The following is a 17,998-nucleotide window of genomic DNA, read 5'->3' as shown; positions in this document are numbered from 1 at the left end:
ATTATTTGTTTTATAAGATGATGTTTTATTTGTCTTATAGAATGATATTTTATAACCTGATTTTACTAACGACCGGTCATTAATATTTGCTAATGATCGGTCGTTAGCAAAATACATGCCTGGTCACGTGTACGCTCTCAAATAATCAGTGATTAGGACCGCTTCATTATCTTATAATAACAGCTCACTACCTTTAAAAAAAAAAGTACTGTTTCTCTACAGTATGCATGTTATTTTAAATGGACAGCATCAAGAAATTATCAAATCATAATATTTTCCTAAGTTTAAAGGTAAAGACAAGTTTTGGAAACACCCCCCTCTAAAAAAATGAAATGGAAGCTCTTATTACCAGTCATGTGGAAGAATATGTTTTGACTGAAACGTGATGATAAAACTTTTGCCAGGAAACCGCCTACTAATTGATATATCTTGTAAATTATTATATCTATCCGGACTGGATAGATATAGGGTAGTCACATATACATCTTTCTGTGTACAGTGCTTGTAACTTTACCAAGACTGGGCAAAATTTCTTATCAATTTGATGATACCAGAACCTTGCAATACACACCAATACTTATATGCTAGATGATCAACCTTTTTTGATCAATTCCACAACGTTTCTTTCACAATGCAATTGCATGACCAGAACTGGTCTATACCTTTAAACAAAGAACTATAACAATAATAATGATCATGATTAATTTCAACTACTACAGTAAAAAAATTAAAAAATGTAGAAAATATCCTAATTCTGATTAATTTTGTTTAAATATTTGCAATATTTGCAATGCATGTCTTAATATGCAACAGGCTTCTGCTTGAGGTAATCGATGGAGAAGAATGACCAACAGACATGACCAAAATTATTTTATCTGTACATAATTTCAGTTAAATTAAGGGAAGAATGTTCATCTATTGGAGATCATTGTCTGTTTGAAGGAACAACCATACATTACAAGGCTAACTGTTGAAGAGTTGAGTTGAGCATGTTGGACGATGAAGGAGTTAACTTCACCTGGTTTCGATGTGATCACGGGGTTCAGAAATTTACAACATATCCAGCTGCAGAAAAATGAGAGAAAAATGGATGTAGTTACAATTTTCTGTTCCCAGAGTTTATTCCTGCATCAATGAAGACAATGGGTACAGGGCTAATCATGCTCGTTCAAAAAATAAGGGTGTATTGACTTTTTTTCTTACTCATCCTTATCGTTATAATTACTATAATTCATTTCGTTTTGGTGGGGTAGGGAGGGAGAGATGACCAGAACATTTTTTTTACAAATCTAAGGACATATGTAAAGGTTTACCAGAGCTGATCTGTCTGGAATATTTCTTTGACAACTTTCCCTCTCACAACAATCAAAGGTCAAATTTGTATTCTATAATTTTCTAAGTTGCTAAAACGTTAAATTCGGTCATTAAATAATATTCACTTAATAGTTTTGTTTTCTTTTGGTTATTATAGGGGGTATTGTGTTGGTACCTTCAAATATGGGAAAAATAAGATGTCAAAATAACTACCCGGTACAATTTACAAGTTCAGTTAACAACTAAATTATTCATACCCTTACCAATTCTTGTAATTTTTTAAGTATGTGAAAATTGTTATGTCCCAATTTATGTTTCTTGAGAATGTGACATATTAAACCTTATATCTAAAAGTATGCATCAAAAAGGCCCTAACTCAACCAGTCTACCTTTCATTCTTGAGTTAGAAAAGCACAAAAAACTCAAATTTACAAGGGTTATGAATAATTCAGTTTTTAATTGTATAAGCAGTTCATAAAACAGCAGTATTCGTGGTGTCTCCTCTCCTTATAAACGACTGAGCTAATCCTTGTAGTCAACTACATTGTCTGTTGTTAGTAAAAAACTGGTTTATCTTAATCTTAAAAGATACCCCTCTGGTTCCAAGCAGAATTGATTCTACATTTCATGGCACCAATATTGTGAAAATAAAGGGGATTAGCACACTGATTACACTCACCAAATCATCAGCATCTTCTTCCTCATTGGCTGCAGCTGGCTCGTCTTCCATTGGAACTTCCTCCTCCTGGATAAACTACAAAAAACATGGAAAATAATATTAAAATCATCTTCCAAGTATCAGAATTTGAAAATAGTGCAAGAGACTCCCTTGAAAAAGATGACACTGCAATGAAAGTTTGGAGGATCTACAACAAGATTGAACAAGATCAAAGATCTAACACGATACTCCGTCTAAAAAATGAACTGCATTTCTGTCTGAAGATCATTGTATATTGTTGAGGTCTTGAATTGTCTGTCAATCATTACGGGACCAACCTAAACAAACCATTATAAATATTGAAATCATAGAAATCTTCCGCATCTTATTCATTCATTCATTTCGGTTGATTGAATAAAAATTCCTTATTAAAACAGTGATGAAGACTGATAGTATATATTTGTAAAGCGCTTAGAGACATTTGTATTAAGCGCTATATAAAAATTAAATATTATTATTATTATTATACAAACAAAGATTACAAAGTTGAAATGTTAAAAAAATACGAAGAAAAATTAAAAATACATCAATATGGAAAAGAAACAAAAATTTACAATTTATAATGACAGATGGGAATCATTAAAGAATACCTTGTCAGCTTCATCTTTAGATACTTTGCTGTCTCTTGCTTCTGTAACATCGATGAGTGTGAGACCATCTGTTAGAAGAAACATTGAATGAACTTTAATCCTTACTGCTACAATGAATGCATTACACCTTCGACGCAGGTATATCCATATTCAAGTCACACTGACAAACCAAACCCAAACTGACCGATATCTTGGCTATTCATGGAAAGTCATTCTCGCTATCACCACTACAGTATTCGGCCGTAGAGGACAGCACTGGTCCTGGGTATATATTGGCAAAGGCACTTCAGGGTCCAATACCAATACTATATGGGTCTAGAACTTGAAAGTCTGATAGAAATGATAGTGTCGGAGCCAATGTATACATAATGATGGTGTCTACTTAGATCTTATGAAATCATCAGGGGAGTTCATGAAACCTGAACAATATTTTTATCAAAATCAGTGATTTGTTGACACTGCTGTACATTCTTTATGGGAAGAAATCTTGTCACATGGTCTTCCCCGATATGGTAACAAACAACCAACATTTGTAATCTTACCTTTTGTTACATCTTGCCAGAAATCGACTTTCAAGAGTTCTTTCAGTTCGTCCTTCAGTTTCCTCAGATAAGCATTGAATGTTTCTGGTTCACTCAGCTGAAGAGGAATGTGGACAAATTTGATGGGTTCAATGAAATTATCCATGCGACATCTACTTTTGAAAACATGACCCTTATTCTCGGTGCTGTCGGTAAGGAGTTGGTAGGAAATTAGTGCTCAAGATGCGATCAGCCAATAATAATTACAATGTTGATAATCAAAGTCAACGCAGATCTATATGTTTTAATAAAATGATTATTAGATTGAAAACAATATCAAATTCAGGACTCATATCATGATCAAACATACACCAACAGAGGCCTTTAACAAAAAAAAATTGTATTGCTCTTTAAGAACGACCTAATATCATGAAATCTACGGTCGGCTTTTAAATTAATTAACTGATTTTTAGAGAAAAAAATCTCAAAGCATTCAAAACAAGGAAATATCAGCCCAAAGAGGGAGAAAAAAACAAAGAAAAGATTTCTGATTGTCCGACCCATGTTTTGGCACCTAAAGGGCAATACAACATATTTTTTTTGTTAGGCCTTATCAAAAGCCCAACATATGCCGCTGAGCATGTTACCTGTATTGCTTGCTCTCTGTAGACCCGGAGACAGTCCAAGGCTTTACCGTAGAGCTGGGATCCAAATGATTCCTTGATCAGCTGTAGAATTCTCCTTCCCATCTGACCAGCAGCTGAAAGGACAAACAACACTCACATTTATTAATTGCAGGATCTGTTTGAACACATTCTACTAACCAAAAACTCTCTTAAGCCGGACATTCAGTGGGAATATTATCAAAGAGTAAAAGAAATAGTGGAAATGGTTATATTTTGGTCATTCTCACTACGATGTGCATGACAATCATGATGTTTGCTGTATCTATGATATTTTGTTTCTCAGGTTATACAATTAATCCTTGATATTCTACAATTACCTTCATTCTGCTGGTTGAACTGTACAAAAACCTGCTTAAAATCTTGGATACAACTTATATGATAGTACAATTGCTTTGTGGAATATGTTACTGTATTTTGCACATGTTATCTATAGCTTTTTTTGGTTTGCACACTTGGTACAAACTGGTAAGCATGTATGGTATTTCTGAAGAGCATATCAAAAGAGGGTAAATCTTACCTTCCTTGAATCTATCTTCATCTTTCTGTGAGATAATGGCCTTGAAGTCTCCAACTGGATCAACTGTACCAACCTAGAAAATAAACAACATTTTTTTTTTAAATTACAGAATTGTTCAAATCAATACTACAGAAATCAAATCCAGTGCAAGGACATGCTTATGCGAAGAAAATATCATAATCTCATCAACATTCTCAGCCTTATGTCATAAAATGACAGGTACTGTTGAGTAAGTTGGTTATCATCATGACCATAATCAGCGGCTTCATCCTCATTATCATCAACATCATAATCATCATCATCACCAATGCCACCAACACCACCATCATCATCCTTTGTATCACCATTATCCCCACCACCAATACAAACAACAACCACCACCATCGCCACCACATCAATGATCGTCATCATCATTATCATCACCACCACCACCATAATCATCATCATCATCATCACCATTATCATCACAACCACAACCGATACAACCACCACCAACCCCAACCCCACCACCATCATCATCATCATTCGTATCACCACTGCCAATACCACAACCACCATCATCATTCGTATCACCATTATCATCGCGACCACCAACGCCAATACCACAACCACCATCATCACCGTTGTCATCATCACCATGACATACCTCTGTGACAACCCCCATTGCCATTCCAGCCATACTGAGATCCCCTCCGTTGACCTCATCATCGACCTTTGCCTTCTTACGCGCTGGTTCCCCATCACCCCCATCACTAGGTTGAGAAAAGACATAGGAATAAGGCTTTGTATAAGGTACAGGGAAAACTTGAGTGAAAAAAACAGAGACTTACTAATTGCTATTAAACAGAATATTCTTTTTAATAAAGCTATTAAACTGTCTTATCTACTAAACCTTTACATGCTATGTGTAACAAAAGCAATGTATCTGAATATTTTACATGTATGAATTCATAACAGATTCATTTCCTTCTGTTACATACATGAATAATGGGGTACTTGCATTGTAAAGTCTACTTTAATGAGGATATTTATCATCTTTTCTGAGCAAGAAAGGTGTTAATCATTGTTAAATAATATAAGTCAAAATCGGTCCGCTTTGAGCAGACCCTATGTATTTCGTGGCCAATTTATCAATGAAACGTGGAGATGACAATCAAAACTTGATTCTGACCAGCTTATCAAATATCATGGTTCAAATGCTTAGTGTCAAAGAAAAGGGTTATTTACAGCCTACAAAATTAAATTAAATTGTCATCTTTCCTAACCAAAAAAAGATTTCTTGTAGAGTTGTTTTGGTCCAGTAGATGAGATTCTCTACTGTGAACCACAAGGTAAAGGTTCAAATCCCTGTCACAGCACTAATGTCCTGTGGCAGAACATTAATCTACATTTGCAACACTCAACCCAGGCGAGATAAATGGGTACCTGGTAGGAATTAATTCCTAAAAATTCTTGAGCACTGTAATGGCAGCTGTGCTAAAACCGGGATGATAATAATGGAGTGCCAAAAGTAGCAATGTGCTAGGCAGGAGTGCTAAACAAGAACCCACTATCATTAATAATATTCTTATTATTTTATCATTATTGTACCTGGCTTTCCATATGCTGTCTCCTGTGACATTTTCCTTGGCTTTGGCCTTCTCCAGCTTGAAGAGCTTCTGCATCGCCTCTACGTCAGGTTCGCACTGGACAGCTACAGCCCTGCAGGGTTGTAGGTAGGTGGCTATCGCTGTTTCAATGCCAGGTATGGGGTCGTCTGGGTTCAATGCACGATGCATTAGGCACTGCAATTGCAAAGTAATAATGCATCGTCAGAATAGTTAACAAAATAAACTTGCAGGCCTCCGCTCTTGATAAAATGCCCTTCAACTGCAAAATCATAAATGCTCAGGCATTATTTGAACACAAATCTATTTGTACACTGTATAGGTAAGCCCAATGTATTGGGTCACGTAGGTGTCCAATACTTAACCCATTATGTGGAGATTAACACATAAATTGACATTAAATGTTTAATTTCGCTTCAGAATTTTTTCTCATCCGAGTTCTAAAAGGGCAATTAAAATTGAATACAATCATCAGACATATTCAAAACCTCAGATGTTGTTAGTATTGTACAGGATCACTCAGATGTACAGATATTGATTGAGAAGTTTACATCTATTTAAATGCACAATATGAGACAGGACAATATGTCCAGCCAGATCTTACCTGACATAGTCTTTGAGTGTAAGGGTTTAAGGTGTTCTTTGGTTTCAGAGCCTCTGTATCTCCATCTTCATCTCTGTCAATGAAGTAATAATAATAATAATAATAAACATTTATAAAGCGCACTTTTCTAATTACCTACTCAAGGCGCTATACAAAATACACAAATCTCTCTCCAGAATTTTAACAACATAATATCATTTTGTAACTCTGAGTAAATAAAAACGTTTTAACATGTTTCTGAAAGGTTTCTAGGCATTGAATGTTTCGAATGGCACTTGGCAGCTTGTTCCAGAGGACTGGTGCAACATGCACAAATGCACGGTCCCCATGGGTGGTTTGGGTTACTTTCAGGAACTCAGGTGCAGTATTGTGGAGTGCCTTAAAGACAAGCATTAGGATTTTGTATTCAATCCGCTTTTGAACTGGGAGCCAGTGGTAATGTCTTAGGATTGGAGTGATGTGTTCACTCCTCTTCTAACGTGCCAGAACTCTTGCAGCATTGTGTAGAACTCTCTGCAGTCTAGAGATTGGAGACTTTGGTAGACCAAGTAAAGGAACAAGTGGTATAAAAGATGAAATCATCAATTAAAAAAAATATATATATACAAAGTGGCATAAGAAATGTTACTAAAGATGATGATATGCCTTCAAAATATTATGTCAAGGAATGTGTTATGATGATGGAAATCTAGATGCTCAATGCACTATTTTCAACTTGTGTATACTCCTGAAGTCATCCTAATACATCGAAAGTTGATGACAACAAGTGGCTGTCATTTCAGATTAAAATTTTATTTCATCTTTGATATGTGGATGACGTGCTTGAGAGAATTGGAACAACATGTACGTACAAGTTAGTCAAAATGTTAAGTTAATATTGAAAACTTATAAAATTACCAACCAGAAGCTATCAGGTTAATTCAGAGAAATTTAAGAAACTACAAATCCAATTTGATTTTTAATTGTGAAGTCGTTTCTCCCGAGTTTGAAGAATAAAGACAATAAAATTATAACACACAAAGACTTACTCTTCTGCTGTCATCAGATCCATGTTGTCAATGAGACTATCAACTGCTGCAAGTTGTTCCTCTGCAAGATTATAAAAAAAGAAATCAATAATATACATTTAATCTATCAACACCACAAATTTTTATAATACTGATACCAAATTTGGTAAATCGTCTCAAAGACGGGCACAGTTCATTTATTTCATGAAGAGAAAGTTATTTAATTTTTTCCACATTAAAAACAATCCAAATATTTTTACATGTAAGAAGCTAACTTGAAATAAAGCGGGGGAGGGGGGAAATGTGACACTATCATAGTTTTATTCCACACAACGACTATTGAAATTCATAGTAAGTATAAAAATCTTCACATGTCCAAAAATGCTTTCATCAAAGTTTCAACAAGATTTTCTAATGAAATGAAGGTCAAACACGTCTTTGCAACAGCAAATTGGTATCCTCGCAAAAGTCACAGTAATATCGGAGAACCAATAATTAGTAGTGGGTACATGTATGAAGCCATTGTAATTTATTGTTAATGTGACTAACCTGATGGCTGGCATCTCTTATTGTTGTCTAGTGACTATAGTGAATGTGACTAACCTGATGGCTGGCATCTCTTGTTGTTGTCTAGTGACTATAGTAAATGTGACTAACCTGATGGCTGGCATCTCTTGTTGTTGTCTAGAGACTATAGTGAATGTGACTAACCTGATGGCTGGCATCTCTTATTGTTGTCTAGAGACTATAGTGAATGTGACTAACCTGATGGCTGGCATCTCTTATTGTTGTCTAGTGACATGAAGGTATACATTCTGAGATCTTCAGCAAAGGGAAGCTCAATGTAGAAGAGAGCCTGAAAAGATTGATTTAAATTGAACAAAAATTAATTAAAATCAACACAATTAATGACAACAACAACAACATCAATCAGATGGGAACGATGACCACTCAAAGAACGGTACCTAAAACTTCTTATATTTTTTTAAAACTTCAACTCGTAGCCTTGTGCTGTTTAGCATTCTGGTTATTTGTATCGCCACCTAAATTGGATTATATGAAGCACATCTTCAGCCAACCAGCTAGAACTCCTTTGATTTCTTCCACATCAAATATTGATCGCGGCTCGCGATTGTTCCATTCGTTGTTGCAGCGCCCTAGTGGAACTGCACGGGATAAGCCTCTCGAAACCTCCCGATCTTGGTCCGATGAAGTTGCAGAGGGAAGGGATCTAGCCCTGTAAACGATCATCGGATCGGGGGCCGATCTTGAGACGATCAGGTGAGGTCAGATAATAATTTCCGATCGCCGATCAATAAAAATGATCGGGAAAAAATCAGCAATTTTTTTTTAATGCCGACAATTTTTAAGTTTTTGGCTATCAAAAAAAAAAATGCATAGCTGAGATTATTTTGTCATTTTGAGTTGTTGTAGAACAAGTTTGTTGATATTGAGTGCCTTTTTATGACTTTGAAATTAATAATATTGGTCCAAGAAAAGAGGCAAAACATCTTGGATTATATTGTGATTCTACAAAAATGAGAAAGGACGCAACCATGTTTTGAACTAAACGCGTAACAAATGCCTCATTCTGGCCAGAAAAAGTTAAGCATAAACGTACCCTAAGCCCTTTAAATATTTATACTATTACCCAGGTAATCAGATGCAGGCTGGCCCGTAGACATTCATTCATGATTTATCAGTAGTCTGATAAAATGAATCATCAATCACTCAAACATGAAATAGAACATACAAATTATTGGGCACGATTTTGCATCCATGGCATGTGAAACTTAAACTCCTCCTGTGTCGTCAAGTACTTATGCCGCCGTCATTCAGACTTTTAAAAGTTGTGTCATTGTGAAATTGGTAATAAAATTTTTTATACAGAAGATAACTTCATAATGAGTGTACCTGTCCCTGTTTCACACAAAAAACAAACAAACAAAACCAAGCAACACAAGCCATCATTACATCTTTACACACTGTTCAACACTCAAACTCTAGGTAATGATTTGTTGCTGATAACAATGAAGGGGTCAACCATTACCCTATACCCTCTCACCTCATAATTAGCTTTGATGTGTGGGGCCAAGAAACCAATCCTTGGAGCGCTACTACCCGAGTAGGCTCTCCTAACGATGGCCACCGAGTTGGTCTCGTAAAGAGCATTGACGAGAGCCGAGAAAGACATCGCCGCTGCCTGGTCGTCTGGTTGGGCGTAGAAGATGTACACGCTGTTGCCTATTTGCTGGTGCTTTTTTATCTGGTGAAAAGGAGAGCAAATTGAAGAATGCGCATGTTATACTACTAGGCCTTTTAGATGCTCAGAGACTAACTTTAATGTACACTTCAAACATACTACATTCTTGCCATGTGAATTCAAGCAACCTTACTTTATGTTTCATGAACTCACCTCTTTGGCTTTTGATTTGTAATTACTTATGTATAACTATACTCATCACCCCCGTTAGTACTGATGGTTTCAACTTTAAATACATTGTATTACTTTACATATTTTTATCACTTTGAATTGGTAGAACCCTGTTTATTTTATTAAGTACTATTTTAATTTATCCATGTTTTTTTTTTAACCCTGTTATATTTTTTGTTATGCATTTTATATTGTAAACTGACTTGTTTAGTCTTTGGACTTTTTGATCAGTATTTTTTCTTGAATAAAACCAAATATCTATCTATCTATTACTCTAAGCATGAACGAATCTTATTTATATCAAATTAATTTAAGTCAGGATTTAGGAAAGAATTAAGTTACAATAAACTTTTTAAATACAAAATCAAAAAATATATAAAGTGCTTACAGTGTATATATTTGAATAGAAGAAAACACTAGGTACATCAAGAAGACCATTTTTTGTAGAGTATATATTCATTGTAATAAACGAATCATCAAAATCATCAGTAAAGACAATTTCACAAAAATTAGGATTTTCAAGAGTAAACGCTTCAGGGATCATGTTCTATCTTCACGGATGTAGGTGTATCCACAAGAAGAAAATTAGAAAATCCATTTTCATTATTTCAAAGTCAACAAAAGCTTTGATCTACCTTTAAATTTCTTCATTTCATCTTAACCAAAAGACGTTAAAAGATGGGAGTTGTTGCTACCTTGTTTGGCGTTCAACAATAAGGGATAGAGCAACGTCGATCTGGCGCTGCTCAGTGGCTGCCGGGCTCACGATCAATTGGGCAAAAAGAATTTCCGTTTCGGTTTAATAAAATTTGGAGTGGACTATTAGGCTATTATTATTATTATTATTATTATTTATCAGATAATAATTATTCTATAATAACTTACTTTGCTATCTTTAGTGAAGCCAAGGACTTGCATGACTTTGCCAGGTTTCTTGTAATCCATGTTTTTCTTGTCCTCCTCTGAGATTGGGATGATGTCATTACCATAGCGATAACCTGAATATAGAAGATGCAGGATGGAAAAGTCATAATGGTATTTTGTTTTCCTATTCTATGAAAGTTGAAGATCATCTAAATCTTTGAAATAACAATAAGCATTTTATGTAATAAGTAATTCTCATTTAAAAATGAGAATTACCAGGGATACATTCAACAAAATAAAAAATAAAAAATGTCCTTTTGAGCACCTGTAATAATTTGAAATATACGTGTGATTAAAAGTGAGGGTTGCATTCAACAAAAATGCAGGAAATTATGTGATTACTATTTGATCATTAATGTATGATATGTGCACGGCATAACACGCTTAGAAACAATGAGTATTGAGCACTATAACAATGTACTTTACTATCATATCTAAGACTTCTAATTTCTATTTATGGACCTTTTTTAAATAATTTGATGAATCAATGTAATTTTTTGTTTTAAGGTTGGATGGAGATGTTAAATTAATGTGTTTTCTACATGAATAAAATCAAAGGCTGTGGTATGGGAATTCCTAAGGGCATTTTCTTTCAAAAGACATCTTATTTATTTACTAAAAATAACCTAGTCTATCAAATAGGGCTACAAGCCATAGGTCCCCTACACCTTCCAATTACAACCATGTACTTGGCTTAGGCCTAAACCAAAAAGATGTTGTATTGCCCTTTAGGTGCCAAAACATGGGTCGGTCGGTCAGATTTTTTTTTTTTTTTTACTTAAAAAATTTATTTAAAAAAATCCCTCTTTGGGCTGATTTTTCTCAGTTTTGAACGCTTTAATACATTTTTTCTTCTAAATAACGGTAAAAAGAAAAAAACTTTAAAAAAAAGTCAATTTCGAAATTGTTGGGTCGGTCGCAAAGGGCAATACAATTCTTCTCATCGATCTCACCTTCCACCTGGTCCTCCTTTTCTACCTCTGTTTCTTCGTCATCGTTGAGATGCTTAGAGCGGATGGTTTGAGGGGTGAACTCTCTGTGACCTTTCTGGAAGGTGGACTTCCAGCTTTTGGTTGTGGCTTCTTTCACCTAGTCATATAGAGAATGAAAGGGTATTTCCTTCAGCAACACAGATGGGTGTCGTATCCGTAAATCTGGCCAACTATCGCATCACTATGCTTATTGATAATTATAGGCATTTCTATAGTGCCGTCTATCTAGAAATTCTATTCTGAGGCGCATTAATTATGCTATCATCTCTGAGGCAGCAACAATGAGGACAACTACCTCTATCTCTATTAGGAGATTCTGTACAATGACTCCCATACAACATATGACTTATCCCCATATACTTCACCCAAAGATGAACAATTTCTTGATATGAACACTGAATAATAGAGCTCTCTCACATCAGGACTACCATTCATCATAGACATATCAAGAGGATTTTAATTTAATTTTATTCATGGATGATAAACAGATGTCATCTGCCAACAGGGCATACCATCTATACACAGAGTTTGGCCAACTTGGTTTCACTGGGTCAGAACATGGCGTATATTCTTTTGTTTTGTGCTTGCTCAACAAAGCAGTAGTCGCCATATTGTGTCCAACTCGAACCGGGTTGGCCAAACTCTCCTAATCAATGGCACTGGGGCATATTACAAGCAAGTGCCCTCTTACATGATAACTGCCAAATAATGCTACTCATTAAAGATGATTGTCACTATCTTAGATGATCTTTAGACACCACTGGTCCCATAAATAATTGGGCCCACACATCACTGGCCCGAAGCATGATTTGTCCTATACCAACATAATAATATCTGCATCATCAGGGTAATGGATTAGCATAACCCTTACCTGAACCATGTTACCCTAATGCTTTACCCAAAGCCTTGTCCTAACCCGTACCCTAATCCTAAACATGAATCCTTATGAAATATAAAGACAAAGAAATGGAATTTGTCACAATTTCATATAATGATGGTAAGTAAAACAAGAATACCCTAGCAGCTTTAAGTGATTATTCAATTTCAATTTAAATACCTAATCTATTGTTCCATTGGTCATTAGGTATCTTCCATAAGAACCAACTTCATAATAATAATAATAATAATAATAATAATAATATTAATACTCAGTTTTAATATGGCGCTTATTACAATCACTAAGCGCTTCCAAACTTGAGAGATTATTTCCCCGGCTTAAGCTGTGCTGCCATTACGGCGCTCTAATGTCTGTATCTGTTAGTTTTAAGTAGGAAAAAAACACTTCTTTACTCTAATTTTGTGTCCATTATTTAACTATGATATTATATTTAATTCATGGAGGGGGGGGGGGGGGGGCTATTTTATGCCCACACCACAGAGAAGGGGGTTATTAAGAAGATAAATATAAATCATACCTTGAGATACCCTGAGACTGGTATTTTGAGTTCTGATCCAATCTCTAGATTGACCTTCCATGGCGTAGGTCTGACTGCCCTCTTCTCAAACATGGTCACTGCTGGGATCACCTCACTGTAAACAACCAAACATAGTCATTTCAAGCATCACATACACGACTTTGAGCAATGATATACTTGCTTCTATCAACTCGAGCAAAATAAAACAATTTACAAATTACTTGTATCTTTGTATCTACTGCACTAGAAGCATTTAGTCATCAACCGGTATATCAATTTCAAAGGGTAGTGTTTACGGGCAAAGTACTTTGTGACATATTGACAACAAACCAAAGATTCAGTATCTAATAACCCTATTACAGCTTGGACCTATAAAATTTTCAAAGAAAATGATTCTTTTGATGTTAGCCATGGAACATCAGTCTGATGATGCCTGCAGTGGTGATAAGGCAAAAGTCTCACAGGTAAAACAATCTTTTTGATTGTGAAACTATGAACATTCAATCTATAGAACCATGCTCAATATTCCAGTTAACCCTTTCTGTTGATAAAATGCATTCTTTGGAAACAAGAACGGATTCAACGAGTATCAAAAGACTCACTCGAATGAATAGATGCATCCGTTCACTTCTTCCACAATGTTCATAACCAGCCTCTCTCCAGCCATCTGTTGTGGGGTCTTCACCTTTCGTGGTGGCCCACGACCTCGGCTGGTGGACGGCTGATCACGGGCATCATCGCCATTGCCACCACCATCTGTGTTGTCAAATGGAAGTCCTCTGCAATGTAGGAAATGAATTGAATGAATTTGATCTAAGTACCCAGATGTCATAATATCGTAGTATGAATGTAGGTCTCAAGAAGTCTCTTTATATAGATTTTCATTTTTGAACCTGTGCTGTAGGCATAATGATCTTAAGACAGGGAGCTTTTGTTTTTTAACCCACCATCATTTTACTCTATCCACATTGGTCAACTACATTAACATAGAGATATCACTGTTTATCAACTTGTAAATGATGGTCATTTAACAATGAGCATGTGTTGTTTATTATCATTTTCCTTTTAGAATAATACTAATTTTAAGCATTACTTTACTGGAGCTATGTTTAAATGTATTTTATGATATAATATCCATTTTGAATAGAGGAAGAAAATTAAAATGATTCTACTTCAGGAGAAACCTGGAATGAATTAATGCTTAGAGCATACATATTTTGCTGAAATAAGAGCTTAGAGCCTACATCATGTTAACTTCCGTCTTCATGGCTTTGAGGCTATGTGTCACATTCTGAAGCTTGTCGTCTGCAAACTCTCCTCCCAGATCAGAGAAGAGGATGATGCGATTCTTTGTGAACTTTGATGCCTTCTCGGAAGTTGCATCGTGGATGAGGTCCATTGCAACGATAAGAGCATCAACAACTGACATTACAAAAGTTATATAAGTCAAAGATCATGACTAGATTATTTTTTGTTTACCGGTATTCATTTTGTTACAGAATCGTAATGATTTGTACACAATAAAGAGCTTGATACAGGACTAAGTAAGCCCCACTTCACTTTTAGACCAAATAAATATAATTTCTTGTTTCCCGTCCCCCTCCTCCTCCCTTTTTTGTCCAGCTGACCTCAATTTATTTTTTCTTGTTGCTTTTAGACATTTTTGTTCTGGAAAAACATAGATATAACAATCTAATCTATCTGAGGACAGCAGCTAGACCATGAGGTTGACAAAATGAATATAATGCAACTTCACCTTGTTTACAGCCTCTGTAGTGGATGTAATAAGGAAAATAAATTGAATTAACAATATTTCTCTTGAAATTGACCCAATAGCATTATAAATTATGAATTAAAATGGAACCCCTCCACTATATATATGTTAAGAAAAATGGACTTATGAAAACAGGTCAATGTAGATGTAGGGCAACATTGCTTTGACAAGGATACAGTCTCCTGACTCTGTGCTTGCTTGGATGTTGCTCCTGATGTGTTGGATAAGATCAAGATCAGCCAATCTGAAGGGCCTTTCCACTGTGATGTTATCATAGTCCATCTTGTTGGCTGATCCAGGAGTGCCAAACAGGATCAGGGCAATCTCATCTTTAGACTCGGCAAACACCTACGGCAAAGTGAAACAAAAATTAGTGTTACTTGGCATGAACTGATAATTATGTGTTTAATGTCTTGGTTAATGGCACTATTCATAATAACCATAGCAGTCAGAAATTATGCTAATGAATCTATCCCCAAATGAATTTGATTTTTTTTTCAATGGGGGGGGGGGGGTAAAGTAAAATAAAAATAATTATCAAGACTAGTCAACATATTAAGACTTAGTTGGATTATGTATAAATCTATCATAACATGCATTTATAAATAAAAAATACACATTTTGTTTTATTTGATATCTATATCCTCTTTGAATTAAAATATGTTTCTTTCTCTTGTCAATCTTTGTGCCATATCACCTTGGAGTAACAAAGAATATGTATTAATAACTAAACAATTGTTGCAAATTTTTAATCTATTTCTGTCGAACTCAGATATTCAAAGTGTGCACAGGGTTTCTATTTCCCATAATGACACTCCAGCAAAGCATAGAGAGTCAATGCTAATGTGCATTGACCTCTAGCACTGCACTACGTGTTAATAGGCAGCATTTGAATACATGAATAGTCGATACACTCACAACATGCAAATGCACACAATTATGTCGATGCGGCTGGTCGGCAAAGTTGACAGTAGATTCACAAATTATTCTTCCTAACATCGGAAAGTTGAAAAAATTGTATTTTACTGCTATTTAGGTGTCATCAATTGTCACTAAAGTACCGATTTTGAGTGAAATTAGTTAAGTTTTGAACAGTGGTGTTTGAAATGTTGAGAATCAAAAGCCCAGCTTTTAATACACAGCCAGGATAGTAATGCACCTATGTGTGCATAATGATGGCTTACAGGCTTAGCATCACTCACTACACACTGCTTTATTTACCTTCCTCTGTAGAATCATGGTGATGACATCCCGTGCCGTCTCAAGGGTCGTACAGTTGCCAGGAGGAGCTTGGTTCATAGATGGCCCCACATCTAGAACAATTACAATGGCTTCCTGAAAGACATAAAGAGAGATAGGATTTATTCAGTTACACATGTACAATCAGTTTGCTGTGGGTTGGTGGGACAGGAATTGTAATTGATGCTTCTTCTTCTTCCGGTGTAAATACATTCCATTAATAGGTGGTAACTGGTATGTATTATCATACTGCTGTGTGAGTGCCAAGTGCTAAAATATTAACCATGTTAACAGTGGGTTTTAAAAGGTCTAGGCCTAGGGTCTACTAAAAACAAAGCCAGATCTAACAAAGCCCAACATTTAACACTTTACTCTTGAACCAGTGGGAGAAGATGCAGTCTACCAGGTCCCATGGATGTGAGTGCTCAGTGCCATTATCTGTTGGCAGCAGAAAAGATTGAAAATTGGTCTTTTAATAAAAACCGATTGTCAGCCACTCAACCTTCCCCGTGAAGCCAGACGCACAACGGTTTGCTTAGCCATGGTTCTAATCGCGCAATGTCATGCCTGGCCTCGTTCAGGGACGCATGCGCACATCTAGTAACTAGAAAGTAATTTATTTGATAACAATAACACAAAATTATTTGACATTTTTTATATCATCATGATCATCATTACATTGTTTAGTGTTTACAATGTTTTTATTCAGAATAAAACGCTTTAGCTATAGACCTACAATATTTCTACATAAGGTTAAGATGAGAGGAAATAAAAATATAAAAAAAGAATGAACGAAACATCAGATATATGAATACAACAACTTTCGATTTAGACCCCCTATGCAAAACTTGAAATATGATTGGACTTGGAGGACATAGATCTGCCGACTCTCCATGAGTGCGGAAGGCATCAACCTCAGGGCGCAAAATGACCACTGTCCGTACACTACGAGAATTCTTCATTACGAAGCGATTGATTAACAAATGAAGAATAAAGACATTCTTTAAGTTGAACGGCATAACAATGAGAATACATCAATACTTGCTCAGCTACTAACCTTTTCTTTGCTTCCCATGATACCAGTATTAGGCTAATCAGTTCATCCAATATTAATCAAAACCGAAATGTATCACTTCTTTTCAAAAGACCTCGCAAAACATAAATTCGCGGATTTGGCTCTGCTGTCATCAGCATGCAGATGCAGGCACTAGGTCACGTACGGTCACCTAAACGATGACAAAACATTCAGTGCTAACTGAACACACTGTTTGTTGTCCATAAAGTTTTGAGTATTTTCTTATTGCAGGGGCGGCGGAGCGACTTCGAAGGATGGGGGGGGGGGGGGGGGGAACCAACAAAAAGGGGCACTTTCTGGAAAAAGGGCACCTACAGAGGGAAATCTCAAAGTGACATTGGCATTAGTAAGACTTTGCAGTAGGGTGTGATGGTCTGAATAATTAGTGACTGAGCGAAGCAAACGAGGAAACAAATTAAAGATGTGTGAGTCTGCAGGGCGAAAAATTACATCTTATAAAGAGGAAAAAACCCAATCCTGATGGGGTTATAAGCACATTCTCATAACGGAAGATTGAAAGGACCCAGTTTTGATAAGTAACGTGACACTGTTTGTAAATGCGAGCGAGCTTATTTGGGGGG

At 35.8% G+C, this 17,998-nt stretch overlaps 1 protein-coding gene across 1 annotated transcript; it reads right to left on the bottom strand.

The window, feature by feature from the left end:
* Nucleotides 1–702: 702 nt before the first annotated feature.
* LOC583472 (X-ray repair cross-complementing protein 5) lies at nt 703–17,556 on the bottom strand. The gene is made up of 20 exons (XM_783379.5): nt 17,400–17,556; nt 16,325–16,438; nt 15,280–15,451; nt 14,574–14,751; nt 13,932–14,108; nt 13,330–13,444; nt 11,876–12,011; nt 10,884–10,996; nt 9,630–9,830; nt 8,330–8,420; nt 7,586–7,646; nt 6,558–6,630; nt 5,937–6,130; nt 4,993–5,098; nt 4,347–4,419; nt 3,791–3,903; nt 3,165–3,261; nt 2,623–2,690; nt 1,994–2,068; nt 703–1,065 (listed from the first exon to the last, which is right to left on the bottom strand). Exons 1-20 carry the CDS (start codon nt 17,415–17,417, stop codon nt 1,051–1,053), a joined length of 2,190 nt encoding a protein of 729 aa, XP_788472.3. The 5' UTR covers nt 17,418–17,556; the 3' UTR covers nt 703–1,050.
* Nucleotides 17,557–17,998: the final 442 nt, after the last annotated feature.

This window comes from Strongylocentrotus purpuratus, unplaced genomic scaffold (genome assembly GCF_000002235.5).
Source record: "Strongylocentrotus purpuratus isolate Spur 01 unplaced genomic scaffold, Spur_5.0 spur5_scaffold_7, whole genome shotgun sequence".
NCBI classification, from domain to species: domain Eukaryota; kingdom Metazoa; phylum Echinodermata; class Echinoidea; order Camarodonta; family Strongylocentrotidae; genus Strongylocentrotus; species Strongylocentrotus purpuratus.
This window is presented reverse-complemented; position numbering and strand designations above follow the sequence as displayed.